Below are 22,645 nucleotides of genomic sequence, written 5' to 3' on the forward strand. Positions count from 1 at the left end.
CACTACAGTCCACAAAAACACAACTTTTTTTACTATATTAAACACTGCAGTGTTTAATTTGCATATACCCTGCCCATTCCCCTCCCCTGTATCGCAATTTGTACCACCCATAAGTGAGAAACATACATGCCAAGTATAGACCATATATTAATTTCCCTTCAGGTTACTGAAAAGAGCAGAAGCACTGAACTAGCTGTTCAGACCCCAGTCCTGCCTACATACAGGTTATGAAAAATGTGCTGTTTTAGTATTTCTCCAGTAGGTTTCTTGAAGGAGAAAGCCTCCACTTCTATTTCAAAGTGTAACGCTCGTCTGATGAAGACAGCTGCCTCTGATTGAGAACCACACCCGGCCAAACACAAAGAAATAGAAAACATAGAAATAAAGAAACTAGAATGCCCACCCTAGTCACACCCTGGCCTAACCAAAATAGAGAGTAAAAGCCTCTCTATGGCCAGGGCGTGACACAAAGATAGTAAAACAAAAACACCATGTCTGCAAAAACAGTAATACTACAGTATACTAGTCTTCGTAAATACTACAGTATACTACAGTCTGCAAAAACACTACAGTAAATACTATAGTACAATACGCAAAAACACTGAATTAATTACTATAGTATTTTTTTTTTAATACTTCAGTATTTATACTATAGTTAACTGTAAATACTACAGTAAAGTATGCAAAACACTGCAGTGAATACCACAAAATCACTACAGTATTTATGCCATAGTATACTTTAGTATTTTTTCATGTGAGTTGTTGAACAAGTGGTCAAATGAGACGAGAGTACACCTTTTTTAAATTATTATTTATTTACAAGACTTTGGAAATAAGACTCAAAACAACACAGAAATAATACAAAGACATTGAGTATTTAGAGTGCTAGTCCTCCACTGGCAGCTCTATAACAGGAAAAAATGGAATGGTACAGACTTGATCTAAATCAATACCTGGTGGTGACAAGTAAACTGCCTGATACATTAAACATATATGTCCTTTAGACCTTTTCAGTGACCTATAGAACACTTACATGAAAACAATTTAAATATAATCAGAAATAAACATAGGCTGTGTACAAGGTCTTATCCATGTTGAAAAGGCTGACAGATTAGGCAGCATTGGCAGCTTTAGGGGGAGAAAGTGGTTGTGGTCTCGGTTTCCATGGCGGCCGCTGAGCTCCTCTTGCCGCAGGTGTACTGGAAGAATCTCTCCTGCCTCATACAGCCCAGATCCTTCAGCAGCTTCAGGAGGTCGCGGCGGAACTTCACTCCGATGAACGCGTACACAAAGGGGTTGAGGCAGCACCTCAGGAAAGCCAGGCACTGGGTGATGTCAGAGGCGTAGAGGAGGCTGTTGTCGTAGATGCACTCCTTGCTGCCCCCCTTAGCCGCGTCGAGAGTGGTCAGCAGCAGTACCAGATTATAGGGCACCTGGCAGAGCAGGAAAACCGCCACCAAAGTGAAGATCACCTTGATGGCCTTGTTCTTCTCAAAGCTCCGGGCCTGGCACAGGGTCTTCACAATGGCGCCGTAACAGAAGGCCATGATTAGGAGCGGCAGAACAAACCCCAGGACCATCTGGCTCACCTGGATGGCCACGCGCACCTGGTCTGAGCCGGCGGTGTAGGGGGTGCAGGTCTTGTTGCTGATGTTTGTGTAGGACATCTCGGGCACAGAGAAGACCAGCGCCATCACCCAGATGACCACAGAGGTCACCTTGCTAATGAACACTGCCATGGAGCGGTGGTGGTGGGCAGAGACGGCCTTGGAGATGGCGAAGTACCTGTCGGAAAAATGACAAAAAGTAGGCTTTATATAGCAGGCTCATATAATACTTTAGTGAACCATATACAAATATTTACAGAAATAGAAGCAGATCAGCCTATTCGGTCACAGCAGAGATAAGAGCAGATCAGCCTATTAGGTCACAGCAGAGATAGGAGCAGATCAGCCTATTATGTCACAGCAGAGATAGGAGCAGATCAGCCTATTAGGTCACAGCAGGACGCACACTGCAACACGTTTCGATCAGGCTTTTATTTAACCAGGTTAGTCTTTGAGAATGCTTTCTCATTTGCAGTAACGTACCTGTCCACGCTGATTGAGGTGAGGAGGAACATGCCGCTGTAGAAGCTGACCTTATAGATGGTGTGCATGGCCTTGCAGATGAACAGGCCCAGCACCCATTCTGTCATGGAGTTGGTCGCCCAGAGGGGCAGCGACAGGGCGAACAGCAGGTCAGCGATGGACAGGCTGAGCAGGAACACATCGGTCCCGGTCTTCAGCCGGTTGAAGTAGACGTAGGTACCGATCACCAGGATGTTACCGACCAGACCGAGGAAGCAGATGAGGGAGTAGAAGGTGGGCATGAACCAGGAGCGGAAGTGGCGGTTGGATTCCTTCTGGCATTGCTGGGTCCAATAGTCATAATCCAAGTCAGTCTTGTCCATGGGGTAATCAGTGTAATCAGTGATGGACTCTGTAGTCATTTTTTCATTCTGAGAGAAGCAAATCTGAAAAATAGACAATGGGACATACTGTAAATCAGGATAATTGATGATTGACTGGTGTAATCGTATGCCTTGAATTCTAATAAAATGTCATTCAAATAGATTAGTGTTCAGGTTCAGGTAACTGGGTCCAAAATAAAGCAGACACAATGTACCCTGCATCTGGCCCCTTGATAAACTGCCATGCTTTCAGATAAGTATACCACTTCCTGAGAGGAAGTTGTTCTAAACAGTATGCTCTTGAATGAAAGACTGTGGTTAGTACCAGTGTAGTGTTTGTGCGTTTCTGGGTAGATTATGTGTTATTAAGTGAGTTATAAACATATCAGTTAATTGATTGTCTAAAAAAAATTTGATCAAAAGATTATTAATACTAAATACAAATGATATTGTATGATATGGTATACTGAAGACTGTTCATCCATTGTTCTTACCTCAAAGTAGGTCCAGATCAGCAGAGCTGGTACTAAGATTCGTATATCTGAAAATCAGATAAGGTGTGGTTAAAGCTCTAGAGTATCAGTTGATTGATAAATAGACTGATATGTTAGTTGACTACAGTGCCCTGCAAAAGTATTCATCCCCCTTGGCGTTTTTCCTACTTTGTTGCATTACAACCTGTACTTTAAATTGATTTTTATTTGTATTTCATGTAATGGACATACACAGAATAGTCCAAATTGGTGAAGTGAAATTAAAAAAATTACTTGTTTAAAAAAATTCTTACAAATGGAAAAGTGGTGCATGCAAATGTATTCACCCCTTTGCTATGAAGCCCCTAAATAACCTCTGGTGCAACCAATTACCTTCAGAAGTCACATAGTTAGTTAAATAAAGTCCACCTGTGTGTAATCTGTGTCACATGATCTTAGTATATATACACCTGTTCTGAAAGGCCACAGAGTCTGCAACACCACAAAGCAAGGAGCACCACCAAGCGGCACCATGAAGACCAAGGAGCTCTCCAAACAGGTCAGGGACAAAGTTATGGAGAAGTACAGATCAAGATTGGTTTATAAAAAATATCTGAAACTTTGAACATCCCATGGAGCACCATTAAATCTGTTATTAAAAAAATGGAAAGAATATGGCACCACAACAAACCTGCCAAGAGAGGGCCTCCCACCAAAACTCACGGTCCAGGCAAGGAGGGCATTAATCAGAGAGGCAACAAAGAGACCAAAGATAACCCTGAAGGAGCTGCAAAGCTCCACAGCGGAGATTGGAGTATCTGTCCATAGGACCACTAAGCCGTACACTCCACAGAGCTGAGCTTTACGGAAGAATGGCCAGAAAAAAAGCCATTGCTTAAAGAAAATCATAAGCAAGCACGTTTGGTGTTCTCCAAACGGCATGTGGGAGACTCCCCAAACATATGGAAGAAGCTACTCTTGTCAGGTGAGACAAAAATGTATCTTTTTGGCCAAACGCTGTCTGGCGCAAACCCAACACCTCTCATCACCCCGAGAACACCATCCCCACAGTGAAGCATGGTGGTGGCAGCATCATGCTGTGGGGATGTTTTTTATCGGCAGTGACTAGGAAACTGGTCAGAATTGAAGGAATGATGGATGGGCGCTAAATACAGGGAAATTCTTGAGGGAAACCTGTTTCAGTCTTCCAGAGATTTGAGACTGGGACGGAGGTTCACCTTCCAGCAGGACAATGACCCTAAGCATACTGCTAAAGTAACACTCGAATGGTTTAAGGGGAAACATTTAAATGTCTTGGAATGGCCTCGTCAAAGCTCAGACCTCAATCCAATTGAGAATCTGTGGTATGACTTAAAGATTGCTGTACACCAGCAGAACCCATCCAACTCGAAGGAGCTGGAGGAGTTTTGCCTTGAAGAATGGGCAACAATCCCAGTGGCTAGATGTGCTAACTTTATAGAGACATACCCCAAGAGAGGTGGCTCTACAAAGTATTGGCTTTGGGAGGGATGAATAGTATTGCACGCTGAAATTTTCAGTTACTTTGTCTTATTTCTTGTTCGTTTCACCCCCAAAATTATTTTGCATCTTCAAAGTGGTAGGCATGTTGTTTAAATCAAATGATACAAACCCCCCAAAAATCTGTTTTAATTACAGGTTGTAAGGTTACAAAATAGGAAAAATGTGAAGGTGGTAAATACTTTCGCAAGCCACTGTATAAGAATAACCTTTGGAAAGAGTTCAATACACGTCACTTATGATAATACATAGGAGTTGATGTCCCTTGTTATTAGCATATATTGTTTTTCTAAGTGTAAATAATGAATTTGAGTTGTCTCAACTGTTAGGTATTTAGCTTGTACCGCAGGATTCCCCAATAAGTGGCCAACAGGCCAAATTCATCCTACAGGTGATTTTATTTGGCCTCTCAAGTTTTCTGAGCATGTTTGTTTTTGGACATAAAACACTGGAAAATCACCAGGAAGTCAGCTCAAAGTGTTTGGGATTTCTGCTGTTAATTTGCAGTGTGCAAATCATTTATAACTATGTTCTGGACCCGTGACCATTCACTCAAGGAAAAATATTCACACGGATGAATGTAATTGAGGAGCCCTGTTGTCCAGTGTGCAACAAAGACATAGCAAGGACATCTGGTGGTAACAGAAGGGGATGCACCAATTGATTGGTTGTTCAAAGATATCATAGCATACCCAAATATGAAAAGCATTAAAACTAGAATTTTTTTAGAGACAAAAAGAAACAAACAAACAAAAAACACGATCAAAAATACCCCTTTGGCTCGTCCCCCTGAGGCCCATCTGCTAGCCTGCTATCCACGGCCTGCTAGCTGTCTGAATCGGCGTGCCTCCAGCTTGCCTAGCTACTCACTGGACCCTATGATCACTCGGCTTCACATGCCTCTCCCTAATGTCAATATGCCTTGTCTATTGCCTTGTCTATTGCCTTGTCTATTGCTCTTTTGGTTCGTGAGCTAGCCCTTTTGTTCCACCCCCGACATATGCGGTGACCACACCTGGCTTAAATGGTGCCTCTAGAGACAAAACCTTTCTCATCATCAATCAATGCCTTACCTCCACTGTACTCACATCCTACCATACCCTTGTCTGTCTAGTATGCCTTGAATCTATTCTTCCGCGCCCAGAAACCTCCTCCTTTTACTCTCTGTTCTGAACGCACTAGACGACCAGTTCTTTTAGCCTTTAGCCATACTCTTATCCTACTCCTCCTCTGTTCCTCTGGTAATGTAGAGGTAACCCAGGCCCTGCAGCCCCCAGCATCACTCCCATTCCCCAGGCGCTCTCATTTGTTGACTTCTGTAACCGTAAAAGCATTGATATGCAACTTTTCAGGGAAGTCCGGAACCAATATACTCAGTCAGTCAGGAAAGCTAAGGCTAGCTTTTTCAAACAGAAATGTGCTTCCTGTAGCACTAATTCCAAAACGTTTTGGGACACTGTGAAGTCCATGGAGAATAAGAGCACCTCCTCTTAGCTGCCCACTGCAGTGAGGATAGGAAACACTGTCACCACCGATAAATCCACTATAATTGAGAATTTCAATAAGCATTTTTCCACGGCTGGCCATGCTTTCCACCTGGCTACCCCTACCCTGGCCAACATCTTAGCAACCCCTGCAGCAACTTGCCCAAGCCCCCCCCCCCCCCCCTCCCCACGCTTCTCTTTCACCTAAATCCAGACAGCTGATGTTCTGAAAGAGCTGCAAAATCTGGATCCCTACAAATCAGCTGGGCTAGACAATCTGGACCCTCTGTTTCTAAAATTATCCGCCGAAATTGTTGCAACCCCTATTACTAGCCTATTCAAGCCTACTCTCTTTCGTATCATCTGAGATCCCCATAGATTGGAAAGCTGCCTCGGTCATCCCCCTCTTCAAAGGGGGAGACACTCTAGACCTAAACTGTTATAAACCTATTTTAGCCTTTCTAAAATCTTCAAAAGCCAAGTTAATAAACAGATCACCGACCATTTAGAATCCCATCGTACCTTCTCCACTATGCAATCTGGTTTCCGAGCTGGTCATGGGTGCACCTCAGCCACGCTCAAGGTCCTAAACGATATCATAACCACCATCAATAAAAGACAGTACTGTGCAGCCGTCTTCATCGACCTGGCCAAGGCGTTCGACTCTGTCAATCACCGCATTCTTATCGGCAGACTCAATAGCCTTCTCAAGTAACTGCCTCATCTGGTTCACCAACCACTTCTCAGATAGAGTTCAGTGTGTCAAATTGGAGGGCCTGTTGTCCGGACCTCTGGCAGTCTCTATGGGGGTGCCACAGGGTTCAATTCTCGGGCCGACTCTTTTCTCTGTATACATCAATGATGTCGCTCTTGCTGCTGGTGATTCTCTACTCCCCCTCTACGCAGACGACACCATTCTGCATACATATGGCCCTTCTTTGGACACTGTGCTAACAAACCTCCAAACGAGTTTCAATGCCATACAACACTCCTTCCGTGGCCTCCAACTGCTTTTAAATGCTAGTAAAACTAAGTGCATGCTCTTCAACCGATTGCTGCCCGCACCCTCCTGCCCGACTAGCATTACTACTCTGGACGGTTCTGACCTAGAATATGTGGACAACTACAAAGACCTAGGTGTCTGGTTAGACTGTAAACTCTCCTTCCAGACTCACATTAAGCATCTCCAATCCAAAATTAAATCTAGAATCTGGAAATTCTCAAACCTTCAAAACAGAAGTGACTCGGTTACGAAACGTATCATGAGTAAACCAGGGCTGTACCTGCAACCATCTCAGTCTTACAAACCTGGTTCCAGTTTCAGTCTTTCTACACTCAATTGATTTGAAACACTTAAAAAGTGAATTAACAGTTCAAAAACATGAATTAAACAAGTGCAGCAGATGTCAGCGATTCACAGATATTGTGTTAATAAGAAGTAGAAGCTCAATTGAATGATTACAGCCTACTGTAGCTATACAGCTGTATGGCTTGTTATCAGCCTTTCTTTCTTCGCACCCTACACCACATACACTATGTTCACCTAACGGAATACATTTACTAATTTCGTATATCATTGTCTACATGCATGCAGCAATTGACTGGACACACTGTTTTGCTAAACTTGCCCCATAGTAGTGCTTTTTTAGTAATTTAATTCAATATAACCCATACTTATACAAAACATACTTATCTATTTATTTATTTATTGGACAAATAAATCTTAGTACAAAACTTATTTATATTCCTTTTGATAAAAGTGTTAGTTGTTATTAGTTGAAAAATTGCAGGAAGCTAATATCCTATGAATGATCAACTATTTAAGATGTTCAAATCACTTTTCCACAGTTATGAAATTGTATGAAACATTGAATGATGTGCTCACCTTTGACAGCGGTCATGTTGATTGAGAGTTACTACTGTGCGTTCTCTCAGTACACAGGTTGTGAAAGTAGAGAGACAGCCCGCTAGTCTAGATGAGGCTGTGTGAGGCGCTAGTTTCCCCTTTGAACTATACTAAGAAAAAGTGCCCCTGGTTCATAGTTACACTCCCGGGGTCTTGTAAAAAAACAATGATTAGGAATGAGAGTCAATGCAAATGTTGTTGGTTTTACGCATTGTGCAGGAGTGTGTGTGAAATTGACTGAATGAACAATTTGAGGTAGTATAATCTATATGACATTACAGAGAGATAGAACTGCATCCCGCTTGTAGTTGGTGATTTACTACCCATTGAACATTGCTGTTGAACTGTTGCATACAACTATTGCACACTATGAGAGGAAATCGGTGTACATGTTGTTCAGCACAGACACTCAGACACACAAAGATCTCAGTGACCACTGTGGTCGAGGGAAAATGTATCTTCTGTTCTATTTTCAACACACAGTCACTAGAAAGATAACACCATTACACTTGTGCTGTTGACGCTTACTTTTCTTTGTAGTCTACAGTGAGGAAAATGCTAGATCAGTTCATTGAGAACACAATATATAGGTCCTAAATTGGTATAGATTTGGTTTCTCATCTCGCCATTACAACCCCATTACTTATCAATAGGCTTAGATGTTGATGAAATTGGCCATACCGTCTCCGACTGAGTTTACAGCTGATGTTGGATTAAAGGCCATTAGACATTGATTTGAATTGTATTTTTTACTTTTGTCTACTATTTTCTATTGTCTGCAGTTTATCCCCACACCTGCATGTACTTTCAGGTGGAGCAGGGATGAAGGTGAGGAAAAGCTCAGTGTCCAGGTCAAACAGGGCATACTGCTTATCATTACAATACATGTACTGTATGTACTCTTAGAAAAAGGGTTCCAAGAGGGTTATTCGACTGTCCCCATAGGAGAACCCCTTTTGGTTCCAGGTAGAACCCTTTTTGGCTCCAGGTAGAACTATTTTGGGTTCCATTTAGAACCCTCTGAGACCATACGGGTCCAACATGGAACCAAAAAGGGTTCTCATATGGGAACAGACAAAGAACCCTTTTAGGCTCACCTTTTTTTCTAAGAGTGTACTAATATGTTGGATGAAAAGGCTGTTTTACAAAGTCTGTATTAAAATGAAATCTTTAGCATAGCAAATAACCCACTTTGAGTTACATTTAGCTAGAATAAAAGTACAAATATAACTAAAAAACAAATACTGAAAAGTATTTATTGCACAAGTAAGTAACAGACAAGATGGATGCTCATGCTGTGAACAGCATGCATTGAAGGGACTATTTTTAAATGTCTTACCAATTCTGGGTGTTTGCCAAACCAACAGCTACAAAACAGGCCTCCCAGAGCAAGTGGCTGATACGTAGAGTACTTCTAAGGTGAGATAGACTCATTACAGTCAACGCTTCATGTGTGTTTAATCCAAAATATTATAAATATACTAATGTTTCTTCATGTCCCCTTTGACAACTTCAACAAATAAGTTATTTACACAAAAGTCTCAGTAATTTCTCCAAAAGTCCCCTTCACCAATACTCATACGGTATACGTTGGTCATTGTGTTTACCACCACAACACTTTTGTTTGGGCAGTGGTGGCAGTTCCACTGCTGTCTTGGTTTATCTTGGTCAGTAAAGGGCACGTTCAGTCTTATTCTCCCCTACTCTCCACCAACTCTGCACAAGCTGCACACCTCTCTGCCTGTGCGGTTGCGGCTTTGAGTTTAAGGCGCTCAGGAAAAGAACCCAGCAAAGAAACACTAACCACAATTCTGTGCAACAGGTGACTGCTGCAGAGGGACGACTGTGCATATCTGCACCTACAGTAAAGCTGTGACAAATCTCATCACTATTGCAAAAGGCTGATCATAGAAATATAGTTATTATAACGGACAATTATGAGCTGCAACAATTTGACTGGTTCACTCATGGGTAAACTCAATAGGTCAGCGGCCCACCCATCATGGATGTTGATTTGAATGAGAATGCCTTTTCTACCAATTAAAATTATATGGGGCTGCTGGTATGGTTCCTGCACATGGAATCTAGCTGCAAAAGTGACAGACATGTTTTAAGTGTGCTAGCAGGAAGATGACTGTAGCTGTACCTTTATCTAGGGTGTTAACCCAGAAGCCAGCCACACCAATGTGTCAGAGGAAACACCGTACACCTGGTGACCATGGGACAAGGACATCCCTGCCGGCCAAACCTCCCCTAACCCGGACGACGCTGGGCCAATTGTGCACCGCCCCACAGGTCTCCTGGTTGCGGCCGGCTGCAACAGAGCCTGGACTCGAACCGAGAAGCTAGCACTGCGAAGCAGTGCCTTAGACCACTGCGCCACTCGGGATGCCACAATCATCACGTTTGCAGACGACACAACAGTGGTAGGCCTAATTACCAACAATGACGACACAGCCTACAGGGAGGAGGTCAGGGCCCTGGGAGTCTGGTGCCAGGAAAATAACCTCTCACACTTCTATCTTCTATAAGGCCATCAGACGGTTAAATACTGTTAAATAGGCATCACTAGCACATTAGAGGATGCTGCCCTATATACATAGATATGGAATCACTGGCCACTTTAATAATGTAACACTTGTCACTTTAATAATGTTTACATATTTGCATTACTCATCTCATATGTACAGTTGAAGTCGGAAGTTTACATACACTTAGGTTGGAGTCATTAAAACTCGTTTTAATTTAAACAATTTAAAGGCAATGCTACCAAATACTAAATGAGTGTATGTAAACTTCTTACCCACTGGGAATGTGATGAAAAAAATAAAAGCTGAAATAAATCATTCTCTCTACTATTATTCTGACATTTCACATTCTTAAAATAAAGTGGTAATCTTAACTGACTTAAAACAGGGAATTTTTACGAGGATTTGTCAGGAATTGTGAAAAACGGATTTAAATGTATTTGGCTAAGGTGTATGTAAACTTCCGACTTCAACTGTATATACTGTACTCTATCGTATTCTACTGTATCGTAGTCTATGCCGCTCTGACATTGCTCGCCGAAATATTGATGTATAATTCCATTTCTTTACTTTAGATTTGTGTGTTGTGAAATGGCTAGATATTACTGTTAGATTTTACTGCAGTTAGAGCTATAAACACAAGCATTTTGCTACACCCGCAATAACATCTGCTAAACACATGTATGTGACAAATACATTTGATTTGATTTTCATTCCAAAATAGAATTATCCTCTGTCACCTCAGCCTGAGTGTGGGAATTACTGTTAATATGAACAAACACGCCACCTTAAATGATTACCTTTTCAATACGCAACGCGTGAGACATTGAAAACAAACCTATCATCAACAACTACATGTCAGGGTAGAAAAGTTTATTGGTATAAATATGTCAAACAAAATCGATTTTAAGACAGTATGTTGATGACTCACTCTGCTCTTCCAGTTGCTTTAGGATGAGATGGAAAACCACTCACGTTCACGCAAACCTTGCAACCCTGCTTATTACATTGCATATGAACATTTAAGAGTTTGTTCTGGGGTTGAACATTGTACTACCGGCCATAATAACATAACACTGAAAGGTTGTTCTAAGCATACAGCTTTTGATTTGATTGAGAGCTAGCAGACTTTGGAACACTGACTGGTAGAACTGTACAGCATGGATGAACTCGTAGCGTACAACAGGTTGGTGGACGGATGGACTGGGCCCAGGACTCTCAATACACAAGAATAATAATAAATAATGAAAACAATTACTTATTTCTATTAACTCCTGAGACAATACTGTCACTTAATACTGATACTTAGAGTAAACATGAAAGAATATTGGGCAGAGGAGAGTCGCCCCACCCCTTCCGCTACTAAGCAAACTCTTCCATTTGAGAAGTTGCGACACCATGCAAAAATAACATTGAAAGCAACAATAACATTACACTCCAAAGAACAAGTAATTAAACATTGAACAACTTATTTTTTTGCGACAGTTTTTACAACCAGCCTCAATTGGTAAGATCTGGTGTCTGCCAGATTTAGTACCATAGAATAAGACAGGAGATATGTTTTGATATATTGACAGGTGATGGATGGTTGCTTTCGACTGGCACTGTGGTCTGTGATGGAATTACGGTGAATTCACGTGGGCTTATTGTGACTCGGTTTAGATGTCATTCACTTTAGTTGGGATAATTACTTTGCTTTGTGGACTTGAAGCGCTTCGCAAATTGACAGCAGGTCTATTTTGACCCTGCCAACAGAGCTCTGAAGATTCAACCAATTGCATAAAACTTCCTAGCAGAAATAAAACCCCATCTAAACACAGCTTTTGTTCACATAGATACTAATGTACAATGTGTTATCATCAAAGTGTGACTGTAGAGATGGAGTGATGCATCATGGACATTTCTCGGCCCAAAGGTCATAGGTCGAAACCTCAGTGGGCGGTAGGGCGTGCCCTGCTCGGCCCCTCTGAGGCTGCTGGCTCACTGGGCGGGGCGTCCTCCGTCACGGCAGAGGTGGTCTCCGACCCCGTGTTACTGTCACTGGTGCCCTCCTCCATCACCCCTTCCGGAACACTCTCCTTGTCCTCCGACGGCGCCCCCTCCTCAACCTCACTGGCAGGACGAGCCATCGACTCCTCCGAGGCCTTTGACTTCTCTGTAACCAAGAAAGCAGGAAATATTAGGAGACAGCAAACACGTTTGGACCAATGTAGTTTCAAATATGAAAATAACATTGTAAAATAGAGAATACCTAACTCAGGGGACCTGACCAGAACCATACATTAAAAGACCATATGGTTTAGTGATTAATACTGTTGGGCCTCACCACCAGTATCCATGGGGCTGGGTTCCGTCTCCTCTCTCTCCTTGTTGCTGCTGTCACTGAAAGACTCCTGCTGGCTCTTGCTGCCGTTTGACGGGCCAACTGGTTTCTCCTCCTCCTCCAGGCAAGAGGACGTGGACGCCTCCTTCTCCCTCTCCGACATACGCCTGCGGGATGCATCCTCTGCCGCAGCGACCTCTGCAGATATCTTCTCCATGTCCACCTCCACTTTCATACAACACAGCTGGGCAGAGTGGCAACATGTTGAGTCTCCCCACCGGGGGATTAATTCTGGGGATTAATGCTCTTAATCTCACAATCAATCTCACACCTGTGCAACTGTGATTAGTAACATTGACTGTGATTAGTGAGTACACCGTGATTAATGTTGACACCTTGATCAGATTTGGCACAGTTCCTGTTTCCTCTACAATGATACTACATTGCAAGGCAGTTAACCCACTGTTCCCTGGGCGCCATGGATGCCGATTAAGGCAGCCCTCCGCACCTCTCTGATTCAGAGAGGTTGGGTTGAATGCGGAAGACACATTTCAGTTGAACGCATTCAGTTGTACAATTTACTAGATATTCCCCTTTCAATCATTTTATTTAATTGAATTGCCCATTGTGAAGCATAGAGGAAGTAAATTGACTAAGTAAATGGCGCCACCTGGGGTAAGCACTACACAGTGCATTCACTATACAGTGCAGTATCTGGATTCAGAACTGCAACGAGTCAGTCGACAAATTACAAGTGACGACGCCGCATGTTAGCCAGGACACATGGATGAAGTCAGCAGCTGCGGATCTCTACAATGCAGAAGTGGTCTGAGGTCAACACTGTAATATTTACTATGTGCAACACAATGGATTGCGTACAAGTTCCTGGATGATGATCCCATACCCTTTTCAGCTCGCTGGTGAAAGACTCTGTGGCATCGATGAATTTCCTTTTCTTGTCCTGGTGGCGGTCTTCAATCTGAAGTAGCTCCGCCTCCAGCTTCCTCTGTGGACCAGACACACAGAGAGAGACCTGCCAATTTACCTGACTGATTACCTGTTTTTAATGGTTACTCAATTATCAAATAAGAAGAAAGGATCTGATATCCAGGTTACCATGACAATAACACCATGACTGGGAACATCCAACTTAATAGTGCTAAGTAGAGTAATATCTGCATTTATGTAGGAAGACTGATAGACGACTGACTGAAGACTGACAGACCCAGCTTAGCGTACCTGGTGCACCATAAGAGACTGGACCTGCCGTTTCAAGACCTGCATGCGGGCGGTAGTGACAACGGAGCGCACGTCGGGGACCACGCTCTCGCTCAGGATCTCGCTGATCAGCCGGTGGTTGCGCTGGAAACGGGCGGCAGCCGAGTGCTTCATGGAGAATCCGTCGTCGTAATCTGGGAAGGAGAATGGAAAAGGCCTGTGGCGGCTGCTATGTGTCTATCAGAGCTCAATGAATACAACTGTCAATGGGTAAAGAGCGGAGAGTTCCCACCCAACAAGTATAGATGTGGTCGGCCTCAGGAAAGAAATCTGATCTGGCATATCTTAATCGGACATAGCTTAACATTGACATACCTACGTTTGGTTAAATCCTTTATAGCAGTAGGAAATGTCTGCATATTTGGCTGTTTGTATGTTTGTTGTATGAATATACTTTAATATACACATTTGCAAAGGAAGTTTCAACATTGTTGTGGTGAATGGTATTGATATTCATGTGTGGGTAGAGAGTTAAAGATACATCTTTCTCTCTCTCTAACTCTGAAAAACCTTACTCATTTACTCCATAAACGTCTTAGTGTTTTTTACTGGCGCTCATGCTCTTATTATTTCCCAGAAAAACTAGAGGATATTGCAAAACTAAGTGAACATCCAAGCTCTAAGTACATGACACTTTTCTTTTAAATCCAGAGTCAAATGAAGCTGTCCTCTATAACACTCACATCAAAGTAAGTCATAAATGTAGGAGAAGAAATTGTCTCTTTTAATAAGGTCAACTTCTTATTGAACACATGGAGAATTCATTCATTCCACGTTGGACCAAAAGTCATTCAACTGACAAAAAAATCCCAAACTGCAGTGAGTAAATAAATCAAGTGATTTATTGTAGTAGTCAAACACCCATTTCATTTGAAGTCTGTGAAGGATGCTACCCTTTGAAAATAGCAGTGGGGGTAATATGGTGCATTTGATTGTCTGTGCATTTGGGAGCAAGAAATACAATTTTGCCTTCATAATGACATCGTACATTTTATGGTGGAGAAAGACGTCATTCGAAAATGATCATCTCCATCCAACGCCCCGTTCCATCGGTTGATCTTCACTTATGATTTTTTGGGTGCTTTTTCTCCCAAACCAACAGAACAATTTGTTCAGACTCTCCCCATTCTCTGCATCTATAAAGCAACTGATGTGGCAAATCTTTTTGAAGTCATCAAGGTACAGCTTGTTGAGAAATTAACCCATAGGGACACTAACTATCGCATTTTTATATCTTGGGCGTTTCCAATTACCACAAGATTTTTTATCCATTTTCTGTATACCATTATCCAGCTCGATATGAGACAAGCATCATTTCCTATAGGGTGTAATTCAGAAGTCCAGTTTTGATGTATGTTTCTATGTGATATGTGTTGCCTTCTTTCTTACTGGAACTCATTGAAGCCATTGATCTCAAATACAGGGCCCAGACTTATACTACAGAACTGAAATGGAGTGTGGCCTATAAGGTGAAGTAGCAAGTGTGACAAACATGAAGAGGTAGTGAAGGGATAGAAATTGACACCAAGGTGATGTCACAGTTGCTGAAACATGGTGTGGTAACCAGAGTGTGACTGACATGGTAATACTAGTAGTGCTGAGAGCGTCTTACCATCTGGGTCGTCTGCTGGCTGGATGCTCATGTACGGCTCGCCCTTGTCGAGACGAGACTGGCGCTGTCGGCTTTCCTCCTCCAGAGCGGCTTCGGCGCGGCTCTTAGCGTTGACGTAAGCCAGGTAGGCTGGAGAGTTGTGGTAGGCCTTCATGCTCTCATTGTACTCAATCTGTTGAGGAGAGACAAACATGTGACACGTGCCCCTTAAATGCAAAACAAACTATTCAACATTGAAGAAAAGTTACTCAGTATTTTTTACAAAGGAATGAATGATGACAGGAGGGACCCTTCTGACAACTGCTGGAGACACTTGTTACCGGTCACCCATAACAACCCCGTAAATAAACACCCCGGTAAAACAAACCAACCTTCTCTGCTTCGTAATCATTCAAGTAATCCTGTTTCTCCTCATCAGTGAGGTCCCTCCACATGCCACCGATTATCTTCCCAATTTCCCATAGCTTCAGATCAGGATTGGAGGCTTTTACTTGATCCCAAACCTGGTGATGAGAACCAGACAGGGGCTCATTATCTCTAAGCAGAAAGGTCACAAACCTATGGAGGCCGTGTTTAAACTCCATCTCCAGGGAGATATCCCATAGTCTGTCTGTAGTACTCTTAATGGCTAGGCTGCTGTATGTGTAGTTTCACAGTTCACACCTACCTCCATGGACAGGCAGATGATGCGTAGTGTACATTAAAGAGTGCTCGTCCCTAACCCTGGCTAAAGTGCTGCGTGTTGTAAGGGTATAGTACAGTATTTTAATATGTCTTGCAATGGTGCGCACGATGGAGCAGTTTGGGTGTAAGTAATGTTACGTGTAGACAACTTACCTTGCGACTATATCGCATGTACGGCATCAACGGCTTGTCTGGCGGCTTGGGTGGCTTTGGAATGTTTATTCCTGAAGAATTCTGGGAAATAAAAAGGCACTTACTAGATTCAAAGTCAAAGTTAGGACACCAACAGGTGCTAAAAACGTCTAGTCATACAATTTTACACTATGCAAAGTCTCGACTGAGAACCACCCTGCAGGAAAATATGCATCCGCGTAGTTGATCATCCAAAGTACATGTAAAAATCCCAACAAAGACGCATCAAACTACAAAACCATCAGTTCAATCACCTTCATTTAATTCAAGCCTGTTTGAGCCCAGCCAGTGCACAGAAGTCACACAGAGCCCATGATTGAGTAACGCTGATTGAAGAAAATACAAAATCTCCCTAAAGCTGAGATTTGCACACTGCGTGACATGATGCCATTATTAGAATCCGAATGCCAACCACAGCTTACATGCGGCGACTGAATTATTCCCATAGCAGCTCGAAACCCATGCCAAGCATTGGGTCTATAATGCCATGGCAACGCTGATGGCATGGGTTACTTAGCATGGCTATCAGCAATGCAGACTTTGAAGGGCAGGATCGAGCGATTTTGAATACACACAGATGGACACTTGGCCAGTATGCACTAGTATGATGAAGGCAGCAGAGGAACGTTGGGATGGCATACATCTCAGAAAGCCTTGGTAATGGAATGGGTTAGACGAATCATACTGTCTGTCTGTTCAAGAATGTCTGCTCTTATTAGCTCTGGAAAAAGTACTATTTCTAAACAAAGCCAAAGAGCAAAGTTGTCAAGAGCTGTTATAGCTCATATCGGCATATACGTTATTACTGGGTTTTACTAAGCAAGCTAGATTAGGCTGTTTCAATCAAACTAGATAGTTATTTTCAATATTGATGTTAGTTTCCTTCTGTGTCTCGTGTTTTATCCCGGTGTTTTCTCTACGGCATTATTCCTACCGTTGCCCGGCTGTTGTTGCTTGTTGTCCCTCCCAGCCTGTAGTTGTTGTAAGCCAGATGGCTGTAGGGGTTGTACCCCACAAACCCGGGGGTGTTGGGCAATTGCTGATGGAAACAAATGAGACAGACACACAGATGAGAAATGACCATAAAATAATGGGGTAAAGCATGACAAAATCAATGAAAAACTGGTGAAAACATGAATGTTGAAAAGCTGTAAAAATCTACCGAAAAAGACTTGCACTCATGCTAAACCAACAAGGATAATCAAGACAGCAATGTTATCTATACATTAGTGTTGTTTGTAAGGAAAATAATGTATAGTCTACCGTATGTTGTATATGGTACCTCACATCTTTGGGAGTGGAGCTTATTATCTGAGACTGCAAAGCTTATTGCATTGACCAATTCTACTGTGGTAACAGGACTATCTGCAGGGTATACCATATTAATTGGGCAAATGGATTCCACTTTTAAAAACAAGTTAGCCCCCAAAAATGTGTGCCTCTCAAAATGGACAGTAGCAAGTTAACATTGAAAGATAAAAGCTGGCATGAATGTTATTATTGGACTTCCCTTTCCAAATGGCTTCCCATGTGCCTTTAGAAATACTTACTGTTGTAGGAGCTGGGGGAGGGGGAGGGGCATATGGCCTTTCTCTTTCTCTTTCTGTTATGAAAGAAAAGGTGAGATGTTAAAATCAGGCAGAAAGGCCCCTTTTACATCTCTCAATGTTCATTAAATCAATTCCATCAAGGTAGATCTGAATTTTGTGATTTTCTATTTCTCTCTCAGCAAATACATGACGGATAATTATTAACCTATCAATTATAATACAAGGAAATCATATAGCCTACCAGAAACTAATATTTCATGAAGAAACTACATTTATTTTATTGTGATAAATTTTGTAGCCATATTTGCTCAGCTTTGTCAGAGACCTAACAGAAGTACTCATATTTTCATTATCTGATGGCTAACTTGTATAATTGCAAACAATTCCTTACTTGACATCTTGGCAGAGAGGAAGAATTCTATCAGTTTATTCCAGTCATTGGGTCTGTAATAAACACATTATAATGGGGGAAAGCATTTAGGTGTTTCATTAACTTAATTTGTTATTACAGTACTTTTACAATTGAATAGGAAAGAAAGCAAATAGCTTGAGAGGGAGAACAAAAGAGATGTTGGTGCCAAAATGATGTCAGGCGACGTATGTGCAACATCACAACAGTGCCAGTGGACAGGCATGAACATGACAGCGGTTTGATGTGACGACTAGCAAGCTGTTCGCGTCCAAAAACATCGCTTACACTATTTGGAATGGCATTTGCTTATAATTGCACATACGCAAATAAATCAGATAAATGGAAATGCATTTGCTGAAAAATAAAGCGCTGTCATCTTGCGGAGTTGGCTGACACCCAGCTGTGCTAGCTAGCGAGGCTAGTAACGTTGAGCTAACTACTTCATCAGTAGTATGCAGCTACTAGCTATAGCTATCCAGCTGGCTAACTTGGACCATCTGATCAATAGATGATGAGCATGCAAACGTAGATAACACAATCAGTTCGCTTGCTAACTTGTGGAGAAGGCGAATAATCTGCAGTTTAAATTATTTAACAAAAGCTAAAATACAGAATATTGTATTTGATACTCCACAAACGTTGTCAGGTAGCTAGCATTAGTAGCTAGCATTAGCTAGCTACTAAGCATTCAGATTTAAGCAAGCTAACGTTAGATATCTAGCTGTCACTGAAACATTTCAATTTTGATTTGAGGCGTTCAAACAGCAGATTAACAGTGACTATACCCGAACCGTTTTGGATGTGGATTTTGCAGTGGAAAACCTTGGATCAGAGAATTTAGCAAGCACCATGCTAGCTTGATAGCCACTACCTCATACGCTATATATGAATAAGCGCTATTTTCTAGCTTGAGCTGTCACAATGTAGTCATATCATCACCTTGCATGTATCTGTAAATCTGTTATTCAAACAAAAGTGGCATTTTACATAAATTCTTGACATACAATTGAAAGACTATTCAACATAAATCAATTAATGAATATTACTGCTTTTCATATTTTGGTTAGTTCACATAGCAAGCAAGTGAAAGTAATGGCCAGCAAACTCACCCCAAAATCCTTTGTCCCCCACCAGTGTGTGTGTGTGGCTAGAATCAGGTTTAGTTAGCTAGCTAGCAGAAACAGTCCTCAAAATGAAAAAATAAATAAATAAATGATATGGGGTTCACACAGATTTCAGTCGAATTTTCCAGAACTATTCCTTTCTCCTCTGTTAAGGGCATCATGTTTGCATTACACCCCAAGGCTAGCCTACTCTAAATTGAATCATCTAATTTAATTGCTAACATCTTTCAATCAATCTATTACTCAAATAATTACTACGTCATGAATACACATTTGTGATGATTTTGCGTTATAATACTGAATTTGAGACTATCAAATTCATAATTAACCAATTACTGATTTGGAATCAAATATTCTGAATACACGGGTTTAATATAATGAACTATGAATGAATCAGTGATGAACATGAACATACAATAAGGAGGACAGAATTCATTAACAATGTATAATTTATACATAACCCATATAAACTGCACTAATTAACCTATGCTGCTGCAGTTACATGATGACAGGTCTTGTCATTGGTGCACTGATCCAAGGTTGAGCTGTTGCTGCTTATGGCAGAAGAATGCATCTTGCTAATTCATTCTGACCATACATTTTCATATTCCATTGCTTGCAAAGAGCTATTATCCTCAGCTTCAAATTCCATATGATAAAAATGCCCAAAAATATTTATTATGTCACCCAAGCATGAAATTTAGCTGCATTCATTCTGCATCACTGACAAAAAAAAAGGGGTTTGAGAAAAGCCAAGGCTGGTCCATTCGTATCTTTTATATTGTTAGCAGTGGTGACCCGTTTTCAGGGCAGGTGGGCCTTACCTTTTTTGTATGTTATTTTGGCATTAATACGTGTCACATATCAATTTGCAGACAATGTAAGAAGTCAAAATAATAATTATTGAGTTAATAAAGTCGCTACAAACATGGTCTCTTTTTTTGCTTTCTTGAGTAAGGCAGCTCCAAAATACAGGTGTTTCAGCCTAGCTAAATGCTTTCTGTGGTGGGGCAGCCAGCAGAAAATACAGAGCGTAGGTGTTGGTAATGTTGGCACATAAACATTGGAAGTTGGAAATCGCAAATTGGAAATTGCAAATTCAACAATGAGTGGTTTGGAAGGAATCAGTGACAGTGGCTAACTGCAAGCATTGCAAAGCAATCACTAGCTTGCTATTCAGCGAAGTGGCTGTGTGGTCCCAAATCTGGGATTAAGTGTCTCTTTTCCAAGTTTAAAATGGTAAACATTCAACATTGGCCATGCTGTCATTGAAGCATGATTGGTGCTGCACTCAAAACAACTATTAACTCGGAACAGAGGAAACTTGACTTCAGTGAGTTCAAGACAACTGGGAATTCCGGAAAAAAACAAATGAGAAATATGTTTTGAACGGTCATCCAATTCGGAATTGTAAGTTGGGAACTCTGGCCATTTTCTAGAGCTATGACCTGAAGATCAATGAGGTCATCATGATTCAACCTTGTTCTTTTTTAACCAGTTCCCAGTTGTCTTGATAGCACCATAAATCCAAAGAATGCCAGACTTTGATGACGACATTTTACTACGAAGGACAGCCATACCACCTTCCTGTTCAAGTGAGCACAGAGCCAAAAAATCTTGTATGCTGTTGCATAAATGATGTAATATGCCAGGAAGATACAGTTGAAGTCGGAAGTTTACCTACACTTAGGTTGGAGTCATTAAAACTCGTTTTTCAACCATTCCACAAATTTCTCGTTAACAAACTATAGTTTTGGCAAGTCATTTAGGATATCTACTTTGTGCATGACACAAGTAATTTTTCCAACAAATGTTTACAGACAGATTATTTCACTTATAAGTCACTGTATCACAATTCCAGTGGGTCGGAAGTTTACATACACTTTGTTGACTGTGCCTTTAAACAGCTTGGAAAATTCCAGAAAATGATGTCATGGCTTTAGAAGCTTCTGATAGGCTAACTTACATAATTTGAGTCAATTGGAGGTGTACCTGTGGATGTATTTCAAGGCCTATCTTCAAACTCAGTGCCTCTTTGCTTGACATCATGGGAAAATCAAAAGAAATCAGCCAAGACCTCAGAAAAAAAATTGTAGACCTCCACGAGTCTGGTTCATCCTTGGGAGCAATTTACATACACCTGAAGGTACCACGTTCATCTGTACAAACAATAGTACGCAAGTATAAACACCATGGGACTACGCAGCCGTCATACTGCTTAGGAAGGAGACGCGTTCTGTCTTCTCGAGATGAACGTCCTTTGGTGCGAGAAGTGCAAATCAATCCCAGAACAACAGCAAAGCCTTGTGAAGATGCTGGAGGAAACAGGTACAAAAGTATCTATATCCACAGTAAAATGAGTCCTATAACGACATAACCTGAAAGGCCGCACAGCAAGGAAGAAGCCACTGCTCCAAAACCCACCATAAAAAAATCCAGACTACAGTTTGCAACTGCACATGGGGACAAAAGATTGTACTTTTTGGAGAAATGTCCTCTGGTCTGATGAAACAAAAATAGAACTGTTTGGCCATAATAATCGTTATGTTTGGTGGAAAAAGGGGGATGCTTGCAAGCCGAAGAACACCATCTCAAACGTGACGCACAGGGGGTGGCAGCATCATGTTGTGGGTGTGCTTTGCTGCAGGAGGGACTGGTGCACTTCACAAAATAGATGACATCATGAGGGAGGAAAATTATGTAGATATATTGAATCAAAATCTCCAGACATCAGTCAGGAAGTTAAAGCTTGGTCGCAAATGGGTCTTCCAATTGGACAATGACCCCAAGCATACTTCCAAAGTTGTGGCAAAATGGCTTAAGGACAACAAAGTCAAGGTATTGGAGTGGCCATCACAAAGCCCTGACCTCAATCCTATAGATCATTTGTGGGCAGAACTGAAAAAGCGTGTGCGAGCAAGGAGGCCTACAAACCTGACTCAGTTACATCAGCTCTGTCAGGGGGAATGGTCCAAAATTAACCCAAAGTATTGAGGGAAGCTTGTGGAAGGCTACCTGAAACGTTTGACCCAAGTTAAACAATTTAAAGGCAATGCTACCAAATGCTAATTGAGTGTATGTAAACTTA

General features: G+C 41.7%; 2 protein-coding genes across 5 annotated transcripts; both read right to left on the bottom strand.

Annotated features, from left to right (window-relative positions):
* Nucleotides 1-806: 806 nt before the first annotated feature.
* LOC129837542 (C-C chemokine receptor type 7-like) lies at nt 807-7,924 on the bottom strand. The gene is made up of 4 exons (XM_055903828.1): nt 7,834-7,924; nt 2,947-2,993; nt 2,091-2,515; nt 807-1,785 (listed from the first exon to the last, which is right to left on the bottom strand). Exons 1-4 carry the CDS (start codon nt 7,847-7,849, stop codon nt 1,131-1,133), a joined length of 1,143 nt encoding a protein of 380 aa, XP_055759803.1. The 5' UTR covers nt 7,850-7,924; the 3' UTR covers nt 807-1,130.
* A 3,316-nt stretch (nt 7,925-11,240) lies between these two features.
* On the bottom strand, nt 11,241-19,780 carry LOC129837550 (SWI/SNF-related matrix-associated actin-dependent regulator of chromatin subfamily E member 1-like). Of its 4 annotated transcripts, none has more exons than XM_055903839.1 (11): nt 19,543-19,779; nt 18,413-18,465; nt 18,022-18,074; nt 17,406-17,510; nt 16,433-16,513; nt 15,967-16,098; nt 15,596-15,767; nt 13,945-14,117; nt 13,610-13,711; nt 12,709-12,949; nt 11,241-12,537 (listed from the first exon to the last, which is right to left on the bottom strand). In XM_055903839.1, the coding sequence occupies exons 2-11, from the start codon at nt 18,417-18,419 to the stop codon at nt 12,314-12,316; spliced, it is 1,290 nt and encodes a 429-aa protein (XP_055759814.1). In that variant the 5' UTR covers nt 18,420-18,465; nt 19,543-19,779; the 3' UTR covers nt 11,241-12,313. The 4 variants fall into 4 exon arrangements, with proteins under 4 accessions (XP_055759814.1, XP_055759817.1, XP_055759821.1 ...); XM_055903842.1 differs by lacking the exon at nt 19,543-19,779 and adding an exon at nt 19,225-19,525; XM_055903846.1 differs by lacking the exon at nt 19,543-19,779 and adding an exon at nt 19,219-19,525.
* Nucleotides 19,781-22,645: the final 2,865 nt, after the last annotated feature.

Source organism: Salvelinus fontinalis, chromosome 3 (genome assembly GCF_029448725.1).
Source record: "Salvelinus fontinalis isolate EN_2023a chromosome 3, ASM2944872v1, whole genome shotgun sequence".
NCBI lineage: Eukaryota > Metazoa > Chordata > Actinopteri > Salmoniformes > Salmonidae > Salvelinus > Salvelinus fontinalis.

What these genes read in the sequence shown, in the direction of transcription:
- LOC129837542 (XM_055903828.1), bottom strand. An exon ending in TGATCTGGACCTACTTTGAG is followed by an intron (nt 2,516 to 2,946) that starts GTAAGAACAATG and finishes TCTATTTTTCAG; the next exon opens with ATTTGCTTCTCTCAGAATGA. An exon ending in ACCTCAATCAGCGTGGACAG is followed by an intron (nt 1,786 to 2,090) that starts GTACGTTACTGC and finishes TTTTTCCGACAG; the next exon opens with GTACTTCGCCATCTCCAAGG.
- LOC129837550 (XM_055903839.1), bottom strand. An exon ending in GCAACAACAGCCGGGCAACG is followed by an intron (nt 16,514 to 17,405) that starts GTAGGAATAATG and finishes TTTATTTCCCAG; the next exon opens with AATTCTTCAGGAATAAACAT. An exon ending in CAGCCCCATGGATACTGGTG is followed by an intron (nt 12,538 to 12,708) that starts GTGAGGCCCAAC and finishes TCTTGGTTACAG; the next exon opens with AGAAGTCAAAGGCCTCGGAG.